A 19,180-nucleotide genomic window follows, 5' to 3' on the forward strand; every position below is an offset into this window, starting at 1 on the left:
AATGGCTTTCATAATTCAATCTCTAGTAATACACTTATTTAAAACCACCTTTAACCAAAAATCATGTTTTTCTCCTATACCATATAAACAGAAAGAAATAATTAAAAATTTCCAAGGGGGCTTACTTCCTTGAGACCTCAAAGGCCTTCATCAAACTTGAAGGTGAAGGACTAGAAACATCCCCATTTACATCCAAAACAAGAATGATGGTTAGTAAACATGACTAACATGGATCTGTCGCACTGGGCAGGACTATACAACGTTAGTTTTTTTTTTAAGTGAAATATGGAAAAGGAAGAGATCAAATTACTTCAATGGGGATGGTTTTCTATTTATAATAGCCAAGAAAAATCCAAGGAAATATTATGAGAATAAAAGACATCTGCCTGGTCTCTGAGTAAATACCAATATGAAAAAATCAACAGATTTACTAACTGCAACAACAATTAAGATAAATTATGTGTAGCCTGAGGGTGGACCCTCCACAGTGACCAAAAAATTATCAACCCTTGGAACAAGTTTAGCAGGCAGAGTACAGGACCACTAGAGGGAAGCAGAGGACTGCTGAGACCTCTTCTCAAGGGAGAGGGGAGTATACAGGGCCCTGGATCAGAAGAGGATAGATTGATTAGTGGGCTCTGTGCCCCAAGAAAAGAGTACATCAGAGCCCCTAAGCCCGGGCCCCAAGGAAGACAAGACCACACCAGGCCCGGACAAGACCCACTTTCATGGGACCCATGGAAGATGAGAAAACACCACATAATGATTCCTCAAAAAGCCAAGAGAGTAAATCTTTGTCCTGGGCTCCCAAGGAAGATGAGACCACCGTGGGCCCAAAGAAGACCGGCAAACACCACATCCACCTACAAACTGCAGCTTCGTCTTCCTAGACGAGTACAGGGGCTCCCAGCAGCGAACTGAACCTCAGGAGAGCACTGGGCAGAGGATCCTGGCCAGCCCACTTCCCCAACATGCCAGAGGTACAACTCACCCTAATCTTCTCCCCAGAACTTGCGTGGACACTTAAGTCCAGCCGCCCTGGGACTTGGAGACATTCGGCCCCTCGCCCTCCCTCCGCTCCCCAGAACCAGAATAGACGCTTGGCCCCGCTCCCTTTCCCACTTCCAGTCTGCCCAGTCTCCCCTCCCCCACCGCGGGGGGGGTATCTAGCCCCGCCCACTCTCCCTCCCGGGCAGGCCCGCCCCTCTCCTCCCTGATACGGGCGGATTTTAGTCCCAACTCCAGCACACCTCCTGTCCTCCCAGACCTGGTGCTCCCTCCTATCCTTTGAAATGGGCGGGTCTTCAGCACTGCCCAGCCCTCCCCTCACACCTTTCTGTCCACTCGGTCTGTCCCCCTCTCCCAAAAAGTAGGGGGACTTTCGCCCCGCCTCCCGCACACTCCCCGCCCTACCCCCACCAAGGGTGCGGCACAGTGACCTCCAGGCCCGCCCCTGGACTTCCGACCCGGCCAGTCCTTCCTCCTCCCCAAACCGACGTCACAATGCCCCCCCCCGCCCCACCCACAGCAGTACTTCCGGCCTGACCCCCCCTTCCCGCGCCTTTCCTTTCTCCAGCTTCCGGTCTGCCCCATTGGGGTCGCCCTCGTGGGGGACCCGACAGTCTCTCAGCCTGAGTCGCCGTCCGCGGAGGTGCTGGATAACTGCGGCCTAACGTCCCTTACCAGAGACCTCCCCTTGCCCAGTTGCACCGCCGAAGGGCACTGCCCAGGGCCCCTTTCCTGCCGCCCTGGCTTCGCGTGCCACCCCGAGCGGGCCGGAGAAGATGGCCGCCGCCGGAGTGAGGCCGGCGGGGCTGCACCGCGGGGGTGTCTGGGAGTTGTAGTCCGACCGGCCCGCTGACGCACTTCGCCGCGGGCCGACGGGCGCCATTGTGCGGTGCGAGCCGGGTGAGTGGGTCGCGAAATCCGCGCCTGTCGGGGGCTGGCAGTGCCGGGGTGGGGCAGCTCCGCGGGGGCGAGCGCAGCCTCGGGCCCTTCCCTCCCGAGCTCGGGAGCTCGGAGCCGTCCCTGCTTGCCGTCCTCCCGCCTTGGTGTGGGACGTGGGAGGTAACCCGGAACCCCGAGGGGAGATGGCTCTCCCTGGGCATGAGGGGTGAGGGAGCCGACTGTCCCTAGGAGCGTGGAGCATGGGGAGGGTGAACAACCCTCCGCGGGGGAGGGAGGTACGTGCTGCTCTCGGCCAAGGTCGTGTCCTGTCGTTTGGAAGTAGAGGTGGTGATTCATTCTGGGCGTTTTCCCATGTGGGTGGACTTGTCATTTCCCGTTGATAGAACCAATTCCGAGCAGAGGCGGGAATAGCCCTCCGGCGTAGCCCTTACGCCTCTCCCCGCTCCCAATTTTGGTTTTCTCAGGTCTTTGCCCACTCCCACAAGAGACACATTGAGGGGAAGGAAAGTATGGCCTCCAGACTTCCGACGGCCTGGTCCTGTGTGAGTAGAGGCCTTTTTCAGCTTTTGAGTCTGCTCCTTCATCTGAGGGCAGGGGTGTGGGTGGTGATGGGAGGCCACCTTCCCTGAGATGCCCTCATTGCCCCAGAGCACCCCAGAGAGGGGTTGGTTGGGCATGAGAAACCCAGCTTGATGGAGCAACTACAGGTTGCTTCACTTGCCGAGTGTGTGGTTAAATTAGCAGCTAGATTATGGGGGATTCTAAAGGCCAAGTTGAGGCGATTCATTGGAAGCTTTATACTGGGTGGAATAGTTGACAGGTCTAAGTAGGGATTAGGCTTATGTTTAGATTTCAACAGGTATTTTGGCATCCAGCAAGAGGTGACAGGAGCTGAGTTCAGCAACAAGGGAAAAAGAGAATGGGGGATGGATCCCTGACGAGTAAATGAGGTAGAAACAGTAAGGGCTAAAGTCTTGGGTGTGATGATTCAGCTCAAGGAATTCCTTGGGAGGCATACACATCAATCCTCAGATTAACAAGAAATGGACATCTGGCGTGCTCTGGGGCATGAGGGAGTTTCGTACACCAGCAAGGTCTCATGTGGTGGTCTTGCTGTGACCTGAATAGGGTCAAACTTGGGTGTTTGCTCAGGGTTTCAGACAAAGACAGAAATTCAAGCTGTGACACCCAAATGCTCTTAGGTCATCTTGTAGATCATTCTGTGCTTTCATGGGCTCTGTCAGCCTCCCCTGTCTGTCTTTGCCATGGATGAGAACAGACCCTGGCTGAACAAAAATCTGTGGATTTTAGGAACCAGTGACTTTTGAAGATGTTACGCTGGGTTTTAACAGAGAAGAGTGGGGACTGCTGGACCTCCAACAGAAGTCCCTGTACAGGGAAGTGATGCTGGAGAACTACAGGAACCTGGTCTCAGTGGGTAAGACTAGCCTCCACGTCAATAAAGATCTGCACTTTGGGGCACAAATATGGCACCTTTGAAGTGTGTCTACTTGGGCTTAGACTGCAGGTATAAGAGTGGGAGTGTTAAGGCCCTGGAGCCTGAGGGAGAGGGCTTAACTTTGCACTTGTAGGAAAAGGGCAACTTTTTATTATGACTGCTGAAGCATCACCTAATCCATCACTCATAGCCCCTGAATACCAGGGAGGTAGGTCTGTCAGGGATGTTTTCAGCTATAATAGTGGATGCTTCCTGTTTTGATAAAAAGAATTCCAGAGGATGTGGTGCTAATGTCCAACAGCTGAGAAGTATCATCAGAGAACCTGATTCCTTCCATTTCTGGTTATTGTGAACCTTTCCATCTTCTGCCTAGTCATTGTATGGCTGTGGCTCCAAACATGTCTGTATTCAAAGTAGAAACGAGGGGAGGGGGCATACTTGGCCAGCGCTCATTCACAGCTATTACATTTAGCAAGCAAGCAAAAGCTTTCCCAGAAGGCCCCCAGCTGACTCATCTCCCTTAGTGTCAGGGTGACCGGAACTGGGCTTCACTGCCACCTCTGCTAGCAGGGGAGTCCAGAAAAGCCAACAAAGGGAATGAATGGGGTTGTGGTCACTAGAAGTTGTGTTATGCCTTAGCAGGGAAGAAGGTGGGAACAGCTTGTACGGCAGCAGTACATCATTTTCTCCCAAACACATACCTCCCCCCACAAGCCCTGTCTCTTTTCCTTTGAGCAGAACATCAGCTTTCCAAGCCAGATGTCGTATCTCAGTTAGAGGAGGCAGAAGAGTTCTGGCTGGTGGAGAGAGGAATTCCTCAAGACACCTTTCCAGGTGAGAACCAGGCATATAGGAAGTCTCCATGGGGAATGGACCAAGTGATTAGTCAGTGACCATGACCAATGTTTTGGAAAACAGTTGGAGGGTGGGAGACCCCAGGTGGAGTGCTATGATAAGCAGCCACAGACATGCAGAACCAAGCTCCAAGTTTTTCTCTGGCCCCAGAGTTAGAAGTATCCTCCTTGGTTGAATGTGAACCTGTTGCTGGTGGCAGGTGACAGGGGCTCCATCACACCATTCCATTCATTGTCTACTGCCTTCCCCTCATGTAATCATTATTAAGACTGGTTTATCTCCAGCCAGACTTTATGGGTTTACACGTATGTGTGTAAACTTATATACACATTTTGGGGGTATATCATACTGAATGTAAACAGGTCTGCTTTATTCGTTTTAACAACTTCAATGTGGTCCACATTTGATTTTTCATTCAGGTTATTGCAAAGAACTTCCCTTGTATGCATTTTTTTGCACATACAAGTTGGTTTTTCTGTAGGTTGGATTTATTTATTTATCTGTTTATCTTGTTGATACTGAAGCTTGATGTATTTGTCATAAATTAGGTTACATTCTCCCTGGACCAAATCCAAGGAGTCAAACCAGTCACATGGCCCTAGGGCGCAGTGTCACAAGTAAGGCCACCTTAGCAGATATGGTGGCAACCCTAGGTTTCTTTCATCAGTTACCTGTGCAAGAAAACCATGATGTTAAGTCACTAACTGATTTTAGTTAAATCACTAACTAACATTAGTTAGTTAACTTCAGGATAGACTATAACTAAAAATTTGGTAGCAACAAATTGCCCTCTAAAATCCTGTAAAATACATACAGCTGCTCGAGTACGTGAGTGCTTTTTATCCCCTCCATCACCGGGGGAATTTTAATGGTCTTTTTAAGATTTGCAAACCTGATGGGCAAAAAATAGCATGTTCAGTTCACATTTTCCTCACAGCTCACAAAGTTGCACATATTTTATAAATTTATAGACTATTGATATTTTTTCTTTTGTATATTCATGATTTTTCACTTTTTTTTTTCTTGTCTCTTTTGTGTGTGTGTGGAAACTACGTATTCTGGATGTTAATATGGAAATATTATATTCCAGCCCAATATTTATCTTCTACCTTTATGTGGTCTCTGTACAGAAGTTCTATAATTTCAAGTATTTTTTTCTTTTCAGGTCTGCCTTTATTCCTCTTCTAGGTTTTGTATCATATGTAGGCAAATGTTGCAGATACTTTTATGGATTCTAGTATTTTTAATTTGCTTTTTGGTTCGTTCAATTTCTCTGGAATTTCCTCTTAAATGTGTGTGTAGGTTCTTCCTCTGTTCTTTGGATGTTAATTCTTTTTACTTTTTTTGTGCATTCATGTAATTGCATTCATCATGGATGGTAGTTCCAAAGTATTGTGAAGCTGAGAGTGTTAAGAGTGGATGCCTAGGCTCCTGACTTAAATGGGTAAAGTTTCTAGGTTTTGATGAGCATGACACTGGGTTCTGCTTTGATTCAAATCAGTTTTTATGTGAATGAAGAAATAGTCAGCTAGTCTTTTCTAATGAATGAAAATCAGTAACGTCCCCAATTTCCCTTCCAGAGCCTACTAAGGTGGTCATAGGGATTTTTTTCCATTAAGCAGTTAACACTGGGTCATAATAAACATAGAACTACCTTTGGTGCAATGTACTGCTGGAGTCTTTTGACTTATTTTTAGGATTTTGTGTCAGTACTTATAAATTACTTTGGGGAAATGGTTTTTTCTTTGTTTGCTGTCTTTTTCAGCTTTTCTATTAGAGTGTGCTGGCCACAAAGCACACTAGATGCTTTCCCTTCTCTGTGTTCTGTGTGCTCTGATTCAGATGCCATTGGAACTATCCACTTGTGGCAATAGTGAGCTGTGAAATCTGTACCTGGCCCCAATCTTTGATGATGATGACCTATTCACCACAGCGTAAAAGGCTGGAATCTCTGTGACTCCTCCCCGTCTTTTTTCCAACCCTATTTCAGATTTTTCCATGTTTCAGCATGATGGCTTAACATAAATGTTTTCTGATTTTCTTTTCCACATTGAAAGTCCTTTTGTTCCCTTCACTGAAAATGTTTCTAACCATTGGCACAGGTCACTAAACTATACCTCCCCTACAAAGTACCCAGCAGTGCAAGCACCTTGTATCTGCTTATGGTGGTTTCTGTGTTCCCTGGTTTCTCCCCTTGATCACCTAGCCTCCTCCTGTCCTTTCTGGTCTTTATGGTTCTGGATTACTCTAGCTGGGACAGGTCTGTGCCTCATCCTCCCTATCGCTTAAGTCCCATATCCTGCATGGGAACACCTCCAGGCCATGTACTTTGGATGTAGTTCCCGAAATCTAGCTACTGTGTGGGGCACTGTGGGTGCCTATGGTTCTACACGTCTAGGGAGAGCTGAGTCCACAGGTGACAGATTCAGGGGTGATATCCCAGAGTAAGAGGCCATGTGAGGGGAGGCTGGTCAGGGAGGTAGGCCTGAGGTGATGGGTGCCCAATTTATCTCTGCTTTATTACAGAAAGAGTCCTTTATTAGATGTTTTCCTTCCTTTCCTTGCCCTTCTCTCACCTCATAAATACATATAGAGGCCCTCTTTTGTCCCATGCAGTATACTAAACACTTGTTTGAGAAACCAAAGCCCTAACATAAACCATGCCACCATAGACTTCATAGTTTAAAAGATGATGGCCTTTTATAAACAGGTTGCACAGATATGAAAAATTAAGGTAAGTACTGATAAGGTAAAGAGCACGGTGGAAAGGGGGGAGCAGTGAGAAATTACTTGAGAGGAGGTAGTCAGGGTACACTGCAGCATGAGATTTAAGCCAGTTCCTGAGGGAAAATAGTCTGCAGATATATGAGTGGTGTTGAAAAGAGCTTCCAGGCATGGAGACAGTTTTTGGCAGAGTCAGGGTCTCATTGGCTGTGAGTGGATTGTTTTGCATTCTGGAGAGGGGGTGTGACATTGCTTTTCACAGCTCCCTCTGGGTGGCTTATGAAGAAAGAACTGTGGTACAGCACAGGTGGACGCAGGCAAGGGGCCACGGTAGCTTCCAGGGTAGAGGTGGCCTGAGAGTAGCAAAGGGTTGGGGAGAAGCAGGTGTGGGTGATATGTAGGTGGACCCAGTGGAGCTAAGTGAGTAATTGACTGAGAGGGATGAAAGAAAAGCTGCCAAGAGTTCCTCATAAGTGAAAGAAAGACTTCAAGTGAGTTCCTCTGAGTATTTGTAACTTGTATTTACTGCATATGGTGGTGCCTCAGTATTCATGGGGGAATTGGTTCCAGGACCATCCGCCAACAAACCAAACTCCACAGATGCTCAAGTTCCTCATACATAAAGTGGTTTAGTATTGGCATATAATGTAAGCATATTCTATATACTTTAAATCAATCTCAAATCATTACTTATAATACCTAATACATCATAAATGCTATGTAAATAGTTATACTGTGTTGTTTAGGGAATAATGACAAGAAACTCTGCACATGTTCAGTGTGGACACAGCCATCCATTTTTTTCCCTGAATATTTTCAATCCGCAATTGGTTGGATCCAGAAATGCAGAACCCATGGATACAGACAGAGGGCCACCATTGTTTTTCATGTGTCAATATCTTATTTTAAAAATATGATAAAGGAGAAAAATTACTTCTGAATTTTTGGCATTAGCCAAGGATGTTGGGACATCTGGTAAAGGCATAGACTTTTCCAAAGGGTATAAATATGGGGGGGGGTTATTTTGAAATAATTTTAAACAAAAGGTTACACTAATAGCACAAAGTAATAGCTTTCACCTTGATTCGAGATTTTGAAGTGTTCCATCTCTTGACTGGTTCTGCTAATGAAGAGTGAATAAGAAGGGACCATAGAGACGTCTAAAGAGGTTTGCAAAGCCAGTTCAGTGCACCTATTTTATTCTAGATGTAAACTAGATTTAATCCTTAAGGAAGCAAGGCAGGAAAGAGACTATTATGAAGGTCATGATCATAGGAAATCCTGCATGACATTTAACATTTTTGACTTACCAAGAAATTAAGCGGGAAATGAGCTTTACAAATAAGAATATGGCAACCCTTTGAGAGACCAAACATTAGAGGAAAAAGTCATTTCTATAAAAAGAGTGGTTTTAGGAGGAGAGAAACAAATGTTTCTGTAGATTCCATCTTTTGTGAGTTTTTCAACATCTGAGAACTCACATAGGGAAGAAATATCAGGAATATGAGCACATCAGGAAATATTTCTGCCCTAACACAGTTTTGTCATGAGAGAATTCATACTGGAAAAGTTCTTACACCCAATAATTGCATCTGAGATCTCTGAAGTCATGAAAATGGAATTTCTATGAAAAAAGTTTCATACATAGCTCTCTTACTCAGCCTTATAGAACTCATACTCGAGATAGCCTAAGAACGTAATCACTGTTGGGAATACTTTAGCTGTTACAGAACCTACTGGCAGGGAGCCCTGTGAACATGACAAAGTAGGAACCCCTTCAGTAGGAGTCCTCATTGTTTTCAGCATCAGAGGACTCACACGGGTGAGGATCTTCTGAATATAATCTCTGCATGCAAATTATCAGTCTTAACCCTCACCTTAATTTAACAGAATGAAAGAAACTTACACTGGAAAGAACCCTTTGAATAATTTAAATGTGATATCTCACCCTACTTTTATACCATCTGTTATACAGAAGGAAAACCCTACATAAAAATTTGATAACATAAGTATGTAAACAGTAAAACAAGTCTTGTCTTTTCTAATTTGTTCAGCCATCTTACCTGATCATCTGGAACAAATATTAAATAATAAGAGTGAGCGTGCTTTCTTATTTCAACTCTACTATATGTCCCCATTTGCTAGCACAATGATTGATTCAGTAAACTATTATTGAGTAAATAAATGGATGAAGAAATTGCAAGAGACAAAGAGTGTCTTCAAAGAGAATACTGAAGACAAGGCCAGGCTTTTAAACAAGAGGGTGTGTAAGAGATAGTAAGGGAAAATCATGAGATGGTGCTACAAGAACTCTGAGGGGCCCACATCCTTGGGTACCAGGTTGAGAGTGGCTAACAAGCATGTTTTTGCTGAAATTTAGTCTATCCAAGTGTGGTCACATGCTTTGTGATCTTTTATTGAAGAACACTTTACATTATGTCATCTCCCACGTATTTGCTCTCTAAGGTCTATGTAAATTTTGAGCCTCTTAAACTGGAGAACACTTATTGGCATCCAAAGTTGGTACCTGGGACTAATTCCAAAGGCTGAAATGCCTTAACTGTTAATTGAGTGTGAAGGAAAACAAAAGAACTTAACTGTTGAAGCAGACATTTTTTGGAGAAAAGAAAACTACCTCAAAAAGTCCTATGGAAAGAGGAAAAATAGAAAGCAACCTAAAAACCTATACTTGGGGCTGGGTGCTGTGACTCACACTTGTAATCTTAGCACTCTGGGAGGATCGCTTGAGCTCATTAGTTCAAGACCAGCCTGAGCAAGAGTGAGACCCCTTTTCTACTAAAAATAGAAAAATTAGCTGGGCACAGTAGCACGTGCCTGAAGTCCCAGCTACTCGGAAGGCTGAGGCAGAAGGATTGCTTGAGCCAAGGAGTTTGAGGTTTGAGGTTGCAGTGAGCTACGATGATGCCACTGCACTCTACCCAGGGTGACAGAGTAAGACTCTGTCTCCAAAAAAAAAAAAAGCTAGTGGGGGAACCCTGTACAGATATTCAGGAACACGTGTAGCTAAAATTAATTAAAGCACTTTTCACTGCTGTTGTAAAGAGTGAAATAGCTCTTTATGTTCTGATATGAACTATATATTTTTTAAAATATATATTTTGATATAGAGAGATGTATATAAAAATTAAATATTTCTTCAGTATATTCACATGTGAACACAAATATGGTTGTGTCAATTGATCATCACTGGAAGATTATAGAAACTGGCAGGCTGTGATTGCTTCCTGAAAAGAAAACTGGGTGAGAGGGTGACTTTCTTTTCATTATGTGTTGCTTCTGTACCTTCGGGATTTTATATTAGTTTTTAGTGGTGCAGCCCATAACTGTGCTCATAAAATGGAAATGGCTGTCTCCTTCCTGCGGTGTCACTACAGCCTCGTCCAGTTCCTGACACAGTATAGGTGCTCAGTAATTATTTGCTGAGTATAAGAATAAACAACAAAGTGGAAAGATTTGTGGAAAAGTATAAAGTGGGCAAAATTGGTCCTTGGAGAAATAGTAAAATTAACTGATTTTAGAACAAATTGACCACTTGCATTTTAGTACTGTTCTGGGCAGTGAATATTTTTCATCTTGCTGTTAAAGGGTAGATTTCATAGTATGTGAATGGTTCAATAACATAATACAGGCTACCATGTTTACAGGTTCTTCTTGTAAAGTATACATTGTATTTCCACCAAAGCACAAAATGGGGAAAGTATTGAAATGAAGAAAATATTTGTAGCTTATAACAATTACCCATCTTTTTTAAAAAAACATCTAATCCTCTGAAATACTGTTAAAATAATGAGTGTTCATGAAAGTGACAGGTTAAAAAATCTGCAGAAATAGTTTTGGCTTATACCGGGAATAACCAGTTTGACACAGATGCAGGGAAGATTTTTAACACTTTTAAAGAATTATACCTAAGAATAAATTATTAAGGAATGAGCAGCCCCTATTGAAGAAAATTATAAGTTGCTAAGGTGTGGAAGACTTGAATAAGTCTTTTGAGGGCTTATGAGACTAGAAGTACTAAATTCTGTTTAAGTCCTGCAGCCATCCCAGCCATCATCCTCTGAAGAGCTGCTGCTGGATCCATTTTTACTGTGAAACCAGAAATGCAAACCCCTGACCTGGGCTGGGCTGGAAAGAAGCAGGTAGGGGTACAAACCAGGTATCCCCTCACCCCTGGGCCTGCACTAGCCACCCCTGCTCAGGCTTCCAAGTGGGAGCAGACCTCCCGAGATAATGTAGAGATAGGATACAATTATACTGCCAGTGAGATTTCCCAGAATTTGACAGAAATATGGGAAAATCCAGACAGTAAGCTGAAAAAGCCCAGATGTCTTGGTGATGAAATTTTCTGTCACCAAATCACTTAGAAGCTGTGTTAAGTCAACAGATATGGCTTGAGCACCTGCCATGATGCTGGCCAAGTACTGTTGTAGGGCTGGAGCACAGCGATGAAAAGCACCGGCCTTGACCCTGCTCTTGTTGGGCCTGCATTCATTCCAGAGCAGCCGCTAGAATGTCTGGCTGAGTAAATCAGTGAACTTGCCAGTTTGGTTCCTTGGTTGCACTGGCCACCTATAACTAATGCTCCTATGTTGGACAGTGCAGATTTAGAGCACTTCTTTCACAGAAGTTCCATTGGACAGTGCTGTTCTAGAGAGGATGGGGGAGGTGGTAAGTAAATTAGTGTACCAGATACTCTGAGATGGCAATAAGTTCTCCAAAGAAAATGAAACTGGGATATATGGGGGGACTGGGGAGGTGTGGATGGGCAGTAGTTCAGAACTACGCAGGAAGATGACTCTGAGGAGGTGACATTTGAGCTGAGACTGGATAGGAAAGGTGGACCAGGTGAAGAAGTTGGGGAAGACTGTACCAGGCAGGAGGATGGCACAAGTGAGGGGCATCTCTGAGAAAAAGATGGTGGCTGTGGGAGGCCCCTTTGGTATAAAGGGCATGAAAGCCCATCCTGAACAGTGATCCAGGATCCCACCAAGAGTTGCCTCATTAGAACAAAAGATGGTCCTATCACCGAGAAAATTCCAAGGGATTTAGGAACCCTGTGTCAGGAACCAGGGTCAAAGATCAAATATTAGAAGAAAAGATGTTCCTAGTATCCTAGGATTTTCCTATTTCATATAAATGTAATAATAATATGTCGCCTTTTACATGTGGCTTCTTTGACTTAGCAGAATGTTTTCAAGGTTCATCTGTGTTGTGGTATGTATTAGTACTTCTTTCTTTTTTGTTGCCAGATATTTGGTTGTATGGGTAGATCACAATTTGTTTACACGTTCCTCAGTTGAGGACCAAGAAGTAGAAATAACCCAGAATCTATTATGAATAATGCTGCTATGAATATTCTCAGACAAGTTTTTATATGCATATGCTTTCAGTTCTCTTAGATATATGTACTAGGAGGGGAGTTTTGAGGTCATATGTAACTATCTGTTTAACTTTTTGAGGTTTTGCCAAACTGGTTTTGCCGAGTGGTACAGCATTCTATATTCCCACCAGCAGTGCATAAGTATGCCCATTTTTCCATATCGTCACTTGTTCTGATCCATCTTTGATAGAAAGCCATTGTAGTGGGTGTGAGGTATATTTAACTGTGAATTTTATTTGCATTTCACTGATGGATAGTGATGTTGAGCTGCTTTTCTTGTGCTTTTTGACCATTTGTCTTGCTCTGCTGTTGACTTGCAGAATATCCTGGGCCTCAGCTCAACCCTCAGCTGGATTCTCTTCCTGTTGAGAATCCCCTGATGAATATCGAGGTTGTTGAGGTCCTCACACTGAACCAGGAGGTGGCTGGTCCCCGAAATGCCCAGATATGGGCTCTATATGCTGAAGATGGGGTCTTGAGCCCTGACACCCTCAGGGAGCCAGGACAACAACTGGGCAGGCATCCAGCTGACCCTGAGGCTGCTCGCCAGAGGTTCCGGGAGTTCCGTTATAAGGCCATGGCAGGTCCCCAAGAGGCCCTGGCCCAGCTTCGTGAGCTGTGTCACCAGTGGCTGGAGCCTGAGGTGCACTCCAAGGAGCAGATGCTGGAGCTGCTGGTGCTGGAGCAGTTCCTAGGCTCATTGCCTGGGAAGCTCCGGACATGGGTGGAGTCACAACACCCAAAGGACTGCCAAGAGGTGGTGGCCCTGATGGAGGATGTGACTTGGCTAACTGAGGAGGAAGGTGAGTACAGTAGAATGGCAGGGAGAGGGCCTGCTCTGTGTGGGCTTCTTGGAGGAGAGGACCCTGCAGGGAAGAAAAGAACTCCAGGCTTCCTGGGAGGGTCGGGGGAAGGGTTGTGCCCACTCTATGTAGGCCAAAGACATCTGTGTCCCCCATGTGTTCCCATGTCAGCTACTGAAACCCCTGGGTGGGGTCCAGGACTGCATTCTCTAAGGAGCCCTCAGGCTTCCAATAGAAGCTCACAGATAAAGTGCTTCGTTTTACCCCATGGGAACCCTGCTGTACCACAAGCCCACTATTACTTGGTTAGACAGACAAGAATCCTGAGTTCTCAAAGCCTGCAGTGCAGTAGGAGAGACAGGGATTTGACAAATGAATGTGCATGTGATGCTGGAATCAAGACGAACTTGAGGGTCCTGGTGGGGTTTATGAAGGCCGATTCACTGCAGCTGACACCTGGTGTAGAGCGGACTTGGCCAGGTAAAGAAGGGGTGCAGGAAGGATGTGCCAAGCAGAGGGAGCATCGCTTGTAAGGGCCTAAGATAGAATGGATCACAGTATATGCGAAAATCAGGGAGAAATTGGGTAGGTCGGTGGAGGAGGGGAGCAGAGAACAGCTGGCACAGCCAGTGGGGACCCCGTGGGGATCTGTATGCTGTCTAAAGCAATAGAAAGTTAAAGCAGGGGGAATCGATCCCTGAGCGCTGGGAGCAGGTGGCACAATCAGACTCAAGCTTTAAAAATTTACCAGGCTGTAGCATGTGGTGGGTGGTGGACAGAGGACAGGAATGGGACTAGAAGCACGCTGGCTTCCCAGAGCTGTTGCCCCATCCTCCCAAGAGAGGTGGCTGGCTGGGGAGAGAGCACACGTGGGGTGTATTTGGGAGTGAGACCCTGCGAGACTTGATTTCTTCATCAGGTTGAGTTTCGCAGAGTATTGATGCTTCTGCATTGTGCACCTCCATTTTCCACGGTGATGGGTACCCAGAAGATGTTTCTGAAGTGAACGAATGGTTGGTTGATGTTTGTGATTGAGAGGGAAGGAGGAATCCTACAGGGAGGTGCCAGGATTCTAAGAACAGGGCATCCTGGAGAAGCAGGGGTGGGAGGTGGTGGACCGGCAGATGCAGAGCCTGGGGTGCTGTGGTCAGTAGAATAATTGCCCTGAAGGTGTCTGTGTCCTAATTCCTGGACCCTGTGAATATGTTACCTTACATGGAAAAGGGATCATGCAGATATGATTAAGGTACAGATCTTGAGATGGGGGATAGGCTGGATTATTTGGGTGAGTCTGATGTCATTGCAAGGTTTCTTAAGAGAGGGAGACCCGGAGGATCAGAGTCAGAGGAGATGTGATGACAGAAGCAGGGTGATATGAGGAAGAGCCATAAGCCAAGCGTTTGGGACAGCATCTAGAAGCTGGAAAAGGCCAGGGATGGATTCTCCCCTAGAACCTCGAAGGAACACAGTCCTGCTGACACCTTGATTTTAGCCCAGTGAGGTACATACCATACCAGACTTCTGATCTCTAGAACTGTGAGCTAACAAATTTGCGTTCATTTGAGCCACTTAGTTTGCATCTATTTGTTAAAGCAGCAATAGGAAACTAAGTACAGGTGCCGGGGAGACAACTGGAGTTTCTGACATGAAAGTCAGTGAGTTCATCCTGTGTTTAACCTCACAGATGAAAGAAATTAATTAGTATCAAAGAGAACAGGAAAAGGATTTCCAGAGAACCCTGAGAATCCTGTATTTTGTGATCATTGTGTCCATTGGGACTCTTGGGCGTGACTGCGACAAATCCTTTCACAGGATGGCTCGGGAGGAAGAAAATTTATTGAGAAAGTTCCAGGATGATCTGGCATCAGGCACAGCTGGACCCAGGAGCTCCAATATGTCATCTTCTCTCCCATATGTCACCTTTTCTGCCTTCTGTTGGCTTCACCCACAGGCAGGCTGTCTCCTTATGGGCCTCCCATGGTGGAATTTTTCTTTCCCAAATGTTCCAGAAAAAGCCCCGTTGGCCCTGATTCTTGGGCTGTGGGCTGTGTTCTTCCCAGATCCAATCACCGGCCAGCCTGGGTTACCTCAGCTGCCCCCTTGATGGTGGCAGTGGAGCAATATAGAAGCCTGCAGAATATGTGGGGACATGTGAAGAAGGTCATGCGGGAAGGAGCTGTGGTTGGGGGGCCATGGGGCCAGGTGGGGCTGTTTTCTAAGGTGGAAGAGACTTGATGAAGTTCACTTACAGATGGGTGCATGTCCTGGAGCTTGGGGAAGTCCATGAGGTGGCAGGAGGGCTTGGAGGCCAGAAATGGGGGCTTTGCCTTGCAGCAGGCATGAGGTAACCATCTCACAGGAGGGGTTGGGGCCTGAGGCAGTCCCCGCGAGGGAAGGATTGGGACCAGGGCTCTCAGAAGTGGGGGCACTGGTGTCCTGTGGCCCATGCAGAGTAAACCATCCTGTACCCATCCAGGGTGGTCAGACACGTGCTGAGAGCAGGAGCTGGAGGATGGTGGGGCTGAGGTGGGGAGAAGAGGGCAGGAGCAGGGACATCACGGGGGTGTAGTAGGATGCAGGGTGCGATACCCTGTGGGTTGCAGAGATCGGCTGCCCTTATCCTGCCTGAGAGTGACCGCACCTGCTGATCCCCTCCCAGCATTGCCTGCCCAGCCTTCCCAGGACCCCGCCTACTGTCGTGAGGTCCCTGCCCAGCAGGATACGGCCGTCCAGCCAGAGATGGTGCTGCCTGAGGTAAGTGGGGAGGGTCATCCTCTTCTGGTCACAGCATCCCGTGAGGCAGACCCATCCTTGAGGACTCCCACAGGCTGGGCCATTCCAAGCATGAGCTCTTAGGTTTGTGCTGGGCTCTAAAGCAACCCGAGTGTGAAGGGCGTCCCTGTCCTCTGGCCACCGTGGCATCACTGGAGACAGGACAACCTGGGAGTTGAGGGGGAATGAGATAAGAAGGAGGGACTGACCAAATGTTTCCAGAGACTTGAGAGGTAGAATAACCACAGGCAGGGGCATGCAGACCACATTTATATCCAGGTTAGAACAAGAGAGCCCTTATCCTTCAGAAATGCACACCTAAGTGTTCACAAGTGTCTAAGATTTGTTTCTCAATAACCCAGAGCTAGGGTGTGGATAAAACAGGGCAGGTCCTGTCTTTTCAGCCTTCAGGGTAATGGTATGTATATGGCATTGGTCAGAGCTATTTGCAAGTGACTAATACCAACTGGAGCATAGCAGTAAATTTATTGGTTTTCATGTATTCTGGATTAGGCTTCAGGCAAGGCTGCATCCAGGTGTTCCCAGGTGATGGGAAGAATCTCTAACCATCCCCAGTCTCATGGCTCTGCTTTCTCCCATTCCTTCTAGGACAGGCTCTGCCCCATGTAGGCAAGATGCCCCTCATCTGAGCAAAGCAGAGTGGAGGTGACCTCATCTTCCCAGAGTTCTGGTCAACTCCCCAGAAAGGACCGATCATGGCACAGCCAGGGTGACTGCCCTACCCCTAGGTCAAGTGGGGAATTAGTATTAATACAGGCCGGGCGCGGTGGCTCACGCCTGTAATCCTAGCACTCTGGGAGGCCGAGGCGGGTGGATCGCTCAAGGTCAGGAGTTCGAGACCAGCCTGAGCAAGAGCGAGACCCCGTCTCTACTCAAAATAGAAAAAAAATTATATGGACAACTAAAAATATATATATAGAAAAATTAGCCGGGCATAGTGGCGCATGCCTGTAGTCCCAGCTACTCGGGAGGCTGAGACAGGAGGATCCCTTGAGCTCAGGAGTTTGAGGTTGCTGTGAGCTAGGCTGACGCCACGGCACTCACTCTAGCCTGGGCAACAAAGTGAGACTCTGTCTCAGAAAAAAAAAAAAAAAGTATTAATACAGGGAGAAGGCTCTGCAGTGGGAAGTTGTCAACATAGGGTAGGTGACATACCAGTGTGGGTAGGGTAGCTTGTACTTGTAGCTCTTGGTGAAGTAGGGGTTTTGGCTCCTGGAGAAGGGACCCAGTGGACCTCTTGGGCCACAAGTAGGTATCTCTAAACAAATCTCCAAAGCAGGAGAGTGCCTAGCACAGTGAGCTGTCACAGCCATCCTTTCTTCTGTCCCCATTGAGAACCCTGCTGAGCAGACACATCTGTGACCTTACAGGAGCCAGTGACCTTCCAGGATGTGGCTGTGGACTTCACCCAGGAGGAGTGGGGGCTGCTGGGCCCAAAACAGAGGACTGAGTACCATGATGTGATGCTGGAGACCTTCGGGCACCTGATCTCTGTGGGTAAGGCCACAGCCCTCACTTCACCTGTCCTAGGGCTGGTCTGCCACAAGGGCCCTGAGTTGGGGTTTCAGCTTCGTTGGGCCCAGCGCTAGGACTGGGTGTGCCCTCAAGGCACCATTGCTCCATCCAGGGCCTTTAACTGGGACTCTAGACTGGGAGGGGTCGGGAGCATTGGATGAACAGAGACAGCCTCAAGTCTGTTCACTCTGGGGGTGTGTGAGAGAACAGGAACTCGGAGAGCTAGGGAAACACTCCCTATACTCGTGCTGCCCCTTGTTCACCAAGCTCAGTGTTCCCCTCTTTGCTGCTTCACTGCTTTTCAGTTTCTCCCCAGGTTACATCACTCTACTTGGAAAAACAAGTGACTTTTGAACACTTAATTATGCATGTTGTGCTGTCATATCCATCCTAGCACTTTTCATGGTAGCTGCATCTTTTGGGTTTTTTCAGGGTGGGAGACTACACCGGAAAGTAAGCAGTTAATTCCAAATTCTGACATTCCTGAGGAAAAACTAGCCCACAGCCTGAAAGTACAAGAATTCTCCAGGGATTGTGCTGCATCCTCTACCTCGGGAGATGTCTTGCATGGTGGGGACCTGGAAGTCCCAGGCACAGTGTTGAAACAAACAGGGTCCACTCCGGACAATGTCCTCCCTCAGGAGCCTTGTGAAAATCCCGACTCCCGGGCAAATACTGGTCTTGACACAAGCCAGGTTTTGCCCCAGAAAATTCCCCCTAAAAAACGTTTGCGCAGACGTGGCTCTCAGGTTAAAAACATGAAACATAATTCACATGTAAAACTTCATCAGAATCGCTGTGAAAGGCAAAAGGCCAGAGAAAGCAGTGGTGGTAGGAAAATCTTCAGCCGGAGTGTTAAGCAGATTACATTTATAAGAATTCACAAGGGGAGCCAAGTTTGCAGGTGTAGTGAATGTGGTAAAATGTTCCGGAACCCGAGATACTTTTCTGTGCATAAAAAAATCCACACTGGAGAGAGGCCGTATGTGTGTCAGGACTGTGGGAAAGGGTTTGTTCAGAGCTCCTCCCTCACACAGCATCAGAGAGTTCATTCTGGAGAGAGACCGTTTGAATGTCAAGAGTGCGGGAGGACCTTCAATGATCGCTCAGCCATCTCCCAGCACCTGAGGACTCACACTGGAGCTAAGCCCTACCCATGTCAGGACTGTGGGAAAGCCTTCCGTCAGAGCTCCCACCTCATCAGGCATCAGAGGACTCACACCGGTGAGCGCCCATATGTGTGCCACAAATGTGGAAAGGCATTCACCCAGAGCTCACACCTTATTGGACACCAGAAAACCCACAATAGGACAAAGTGTAAGAAGAAACAGCCTACTTCGTAGCCCTCAAGCCAGTTGAAGAGACAGTGCCTTTTCAACTTGATCCTGCAATATACTGATAACATGCATGGGCCAGTTGGGAATTGGGACTGAACGTGAAAGAGAAGCATTGAGTGAGGACGTTCCCAAGACCAAAGAACAACCAGGGAAAGCACTCGGCATATAATGAGTAAATAAATAAATGAGTGGGGAGTTGTTAGTATATTGATTGAGGGGGGGGAAAAAAGACTTAATTTTTCAGTCAGTTGATTTGCTATTGTTTGTTTATTCATTTAGTCATTAAAAATGATATAAGCATTTTCAGATTTTGCTAATAGGTTTAAAAAGCCAGGTGCTTAATCTGTGCACTGATATTGTGTTCATAGTAAACTATTTATGTATT

The 19,180-nt window shown here is 46.6% G+C and overlaps 1 protein-coding gene across 2 annotated transcripts; it reads left to right on the forward strand.

Annotated features, from left to right (window-relative positions):
• Positions 1-1,859: 1,859 nt before the first annotated feature.
• ZNF274 (zinc finger protein 274) lies at positions 1,860-19,038 on the forward strand. Of its 2 annotated transcripts, XM_069456827.1 has the most exons (8): positions 1,860-1,908; positions 2,373-2,450; positions 3,220-3,346; positions 4,106-4,201; positions 12,668-13,150; positions 15,810-15,904; positions 17,314-17,440; positions 17,891-19,038. In XM_069456827.1, the coding sequence occupies exons 2-8, from the start codon at positions 2,418-2,420 to the stop codon at positions 18,799-18,801; spliced, it is 1,872 nt and encodes a 623-aa protein (XP_069312928.1). In that variant the 5' UTR covers positions 1,860-1,908; positions 2,373-2,417; the 3' UTR covers positions 18,802-19,038. The 2 variants fall into 2 exon arrangements, with proteins under 2 accessions (XP_069312928.1, XP_069312929.1); XM_069456828.1 differs by lacking the exons at positions 1,860-1,908; positions 2,373-2,450; positions 3,220-3,346 and adding an exon at positions 10,998-11,106 and having other exon boundaries at positions 4,139-4,201.
• The last annotated feature ends 142 nt before the right edge of the window (positions 19,039-19,180 follow it).

This window comes from Eulemur rufifrons, chromosome 24, assembly GCF_041146395.1.
Source record: "Eulemur rufifrons isolate Redbay chromosome 24, OSU_ERuf_1, whole genome shotgun sequence".
In the NCBI taxonomy this organism is placed as follows: domain Eukaryota; kingdom Metazoa; phylum Chordata; class Mammalia; order Primates; family Lemuridae; genus Eulemur; species Eulemur rufifrons.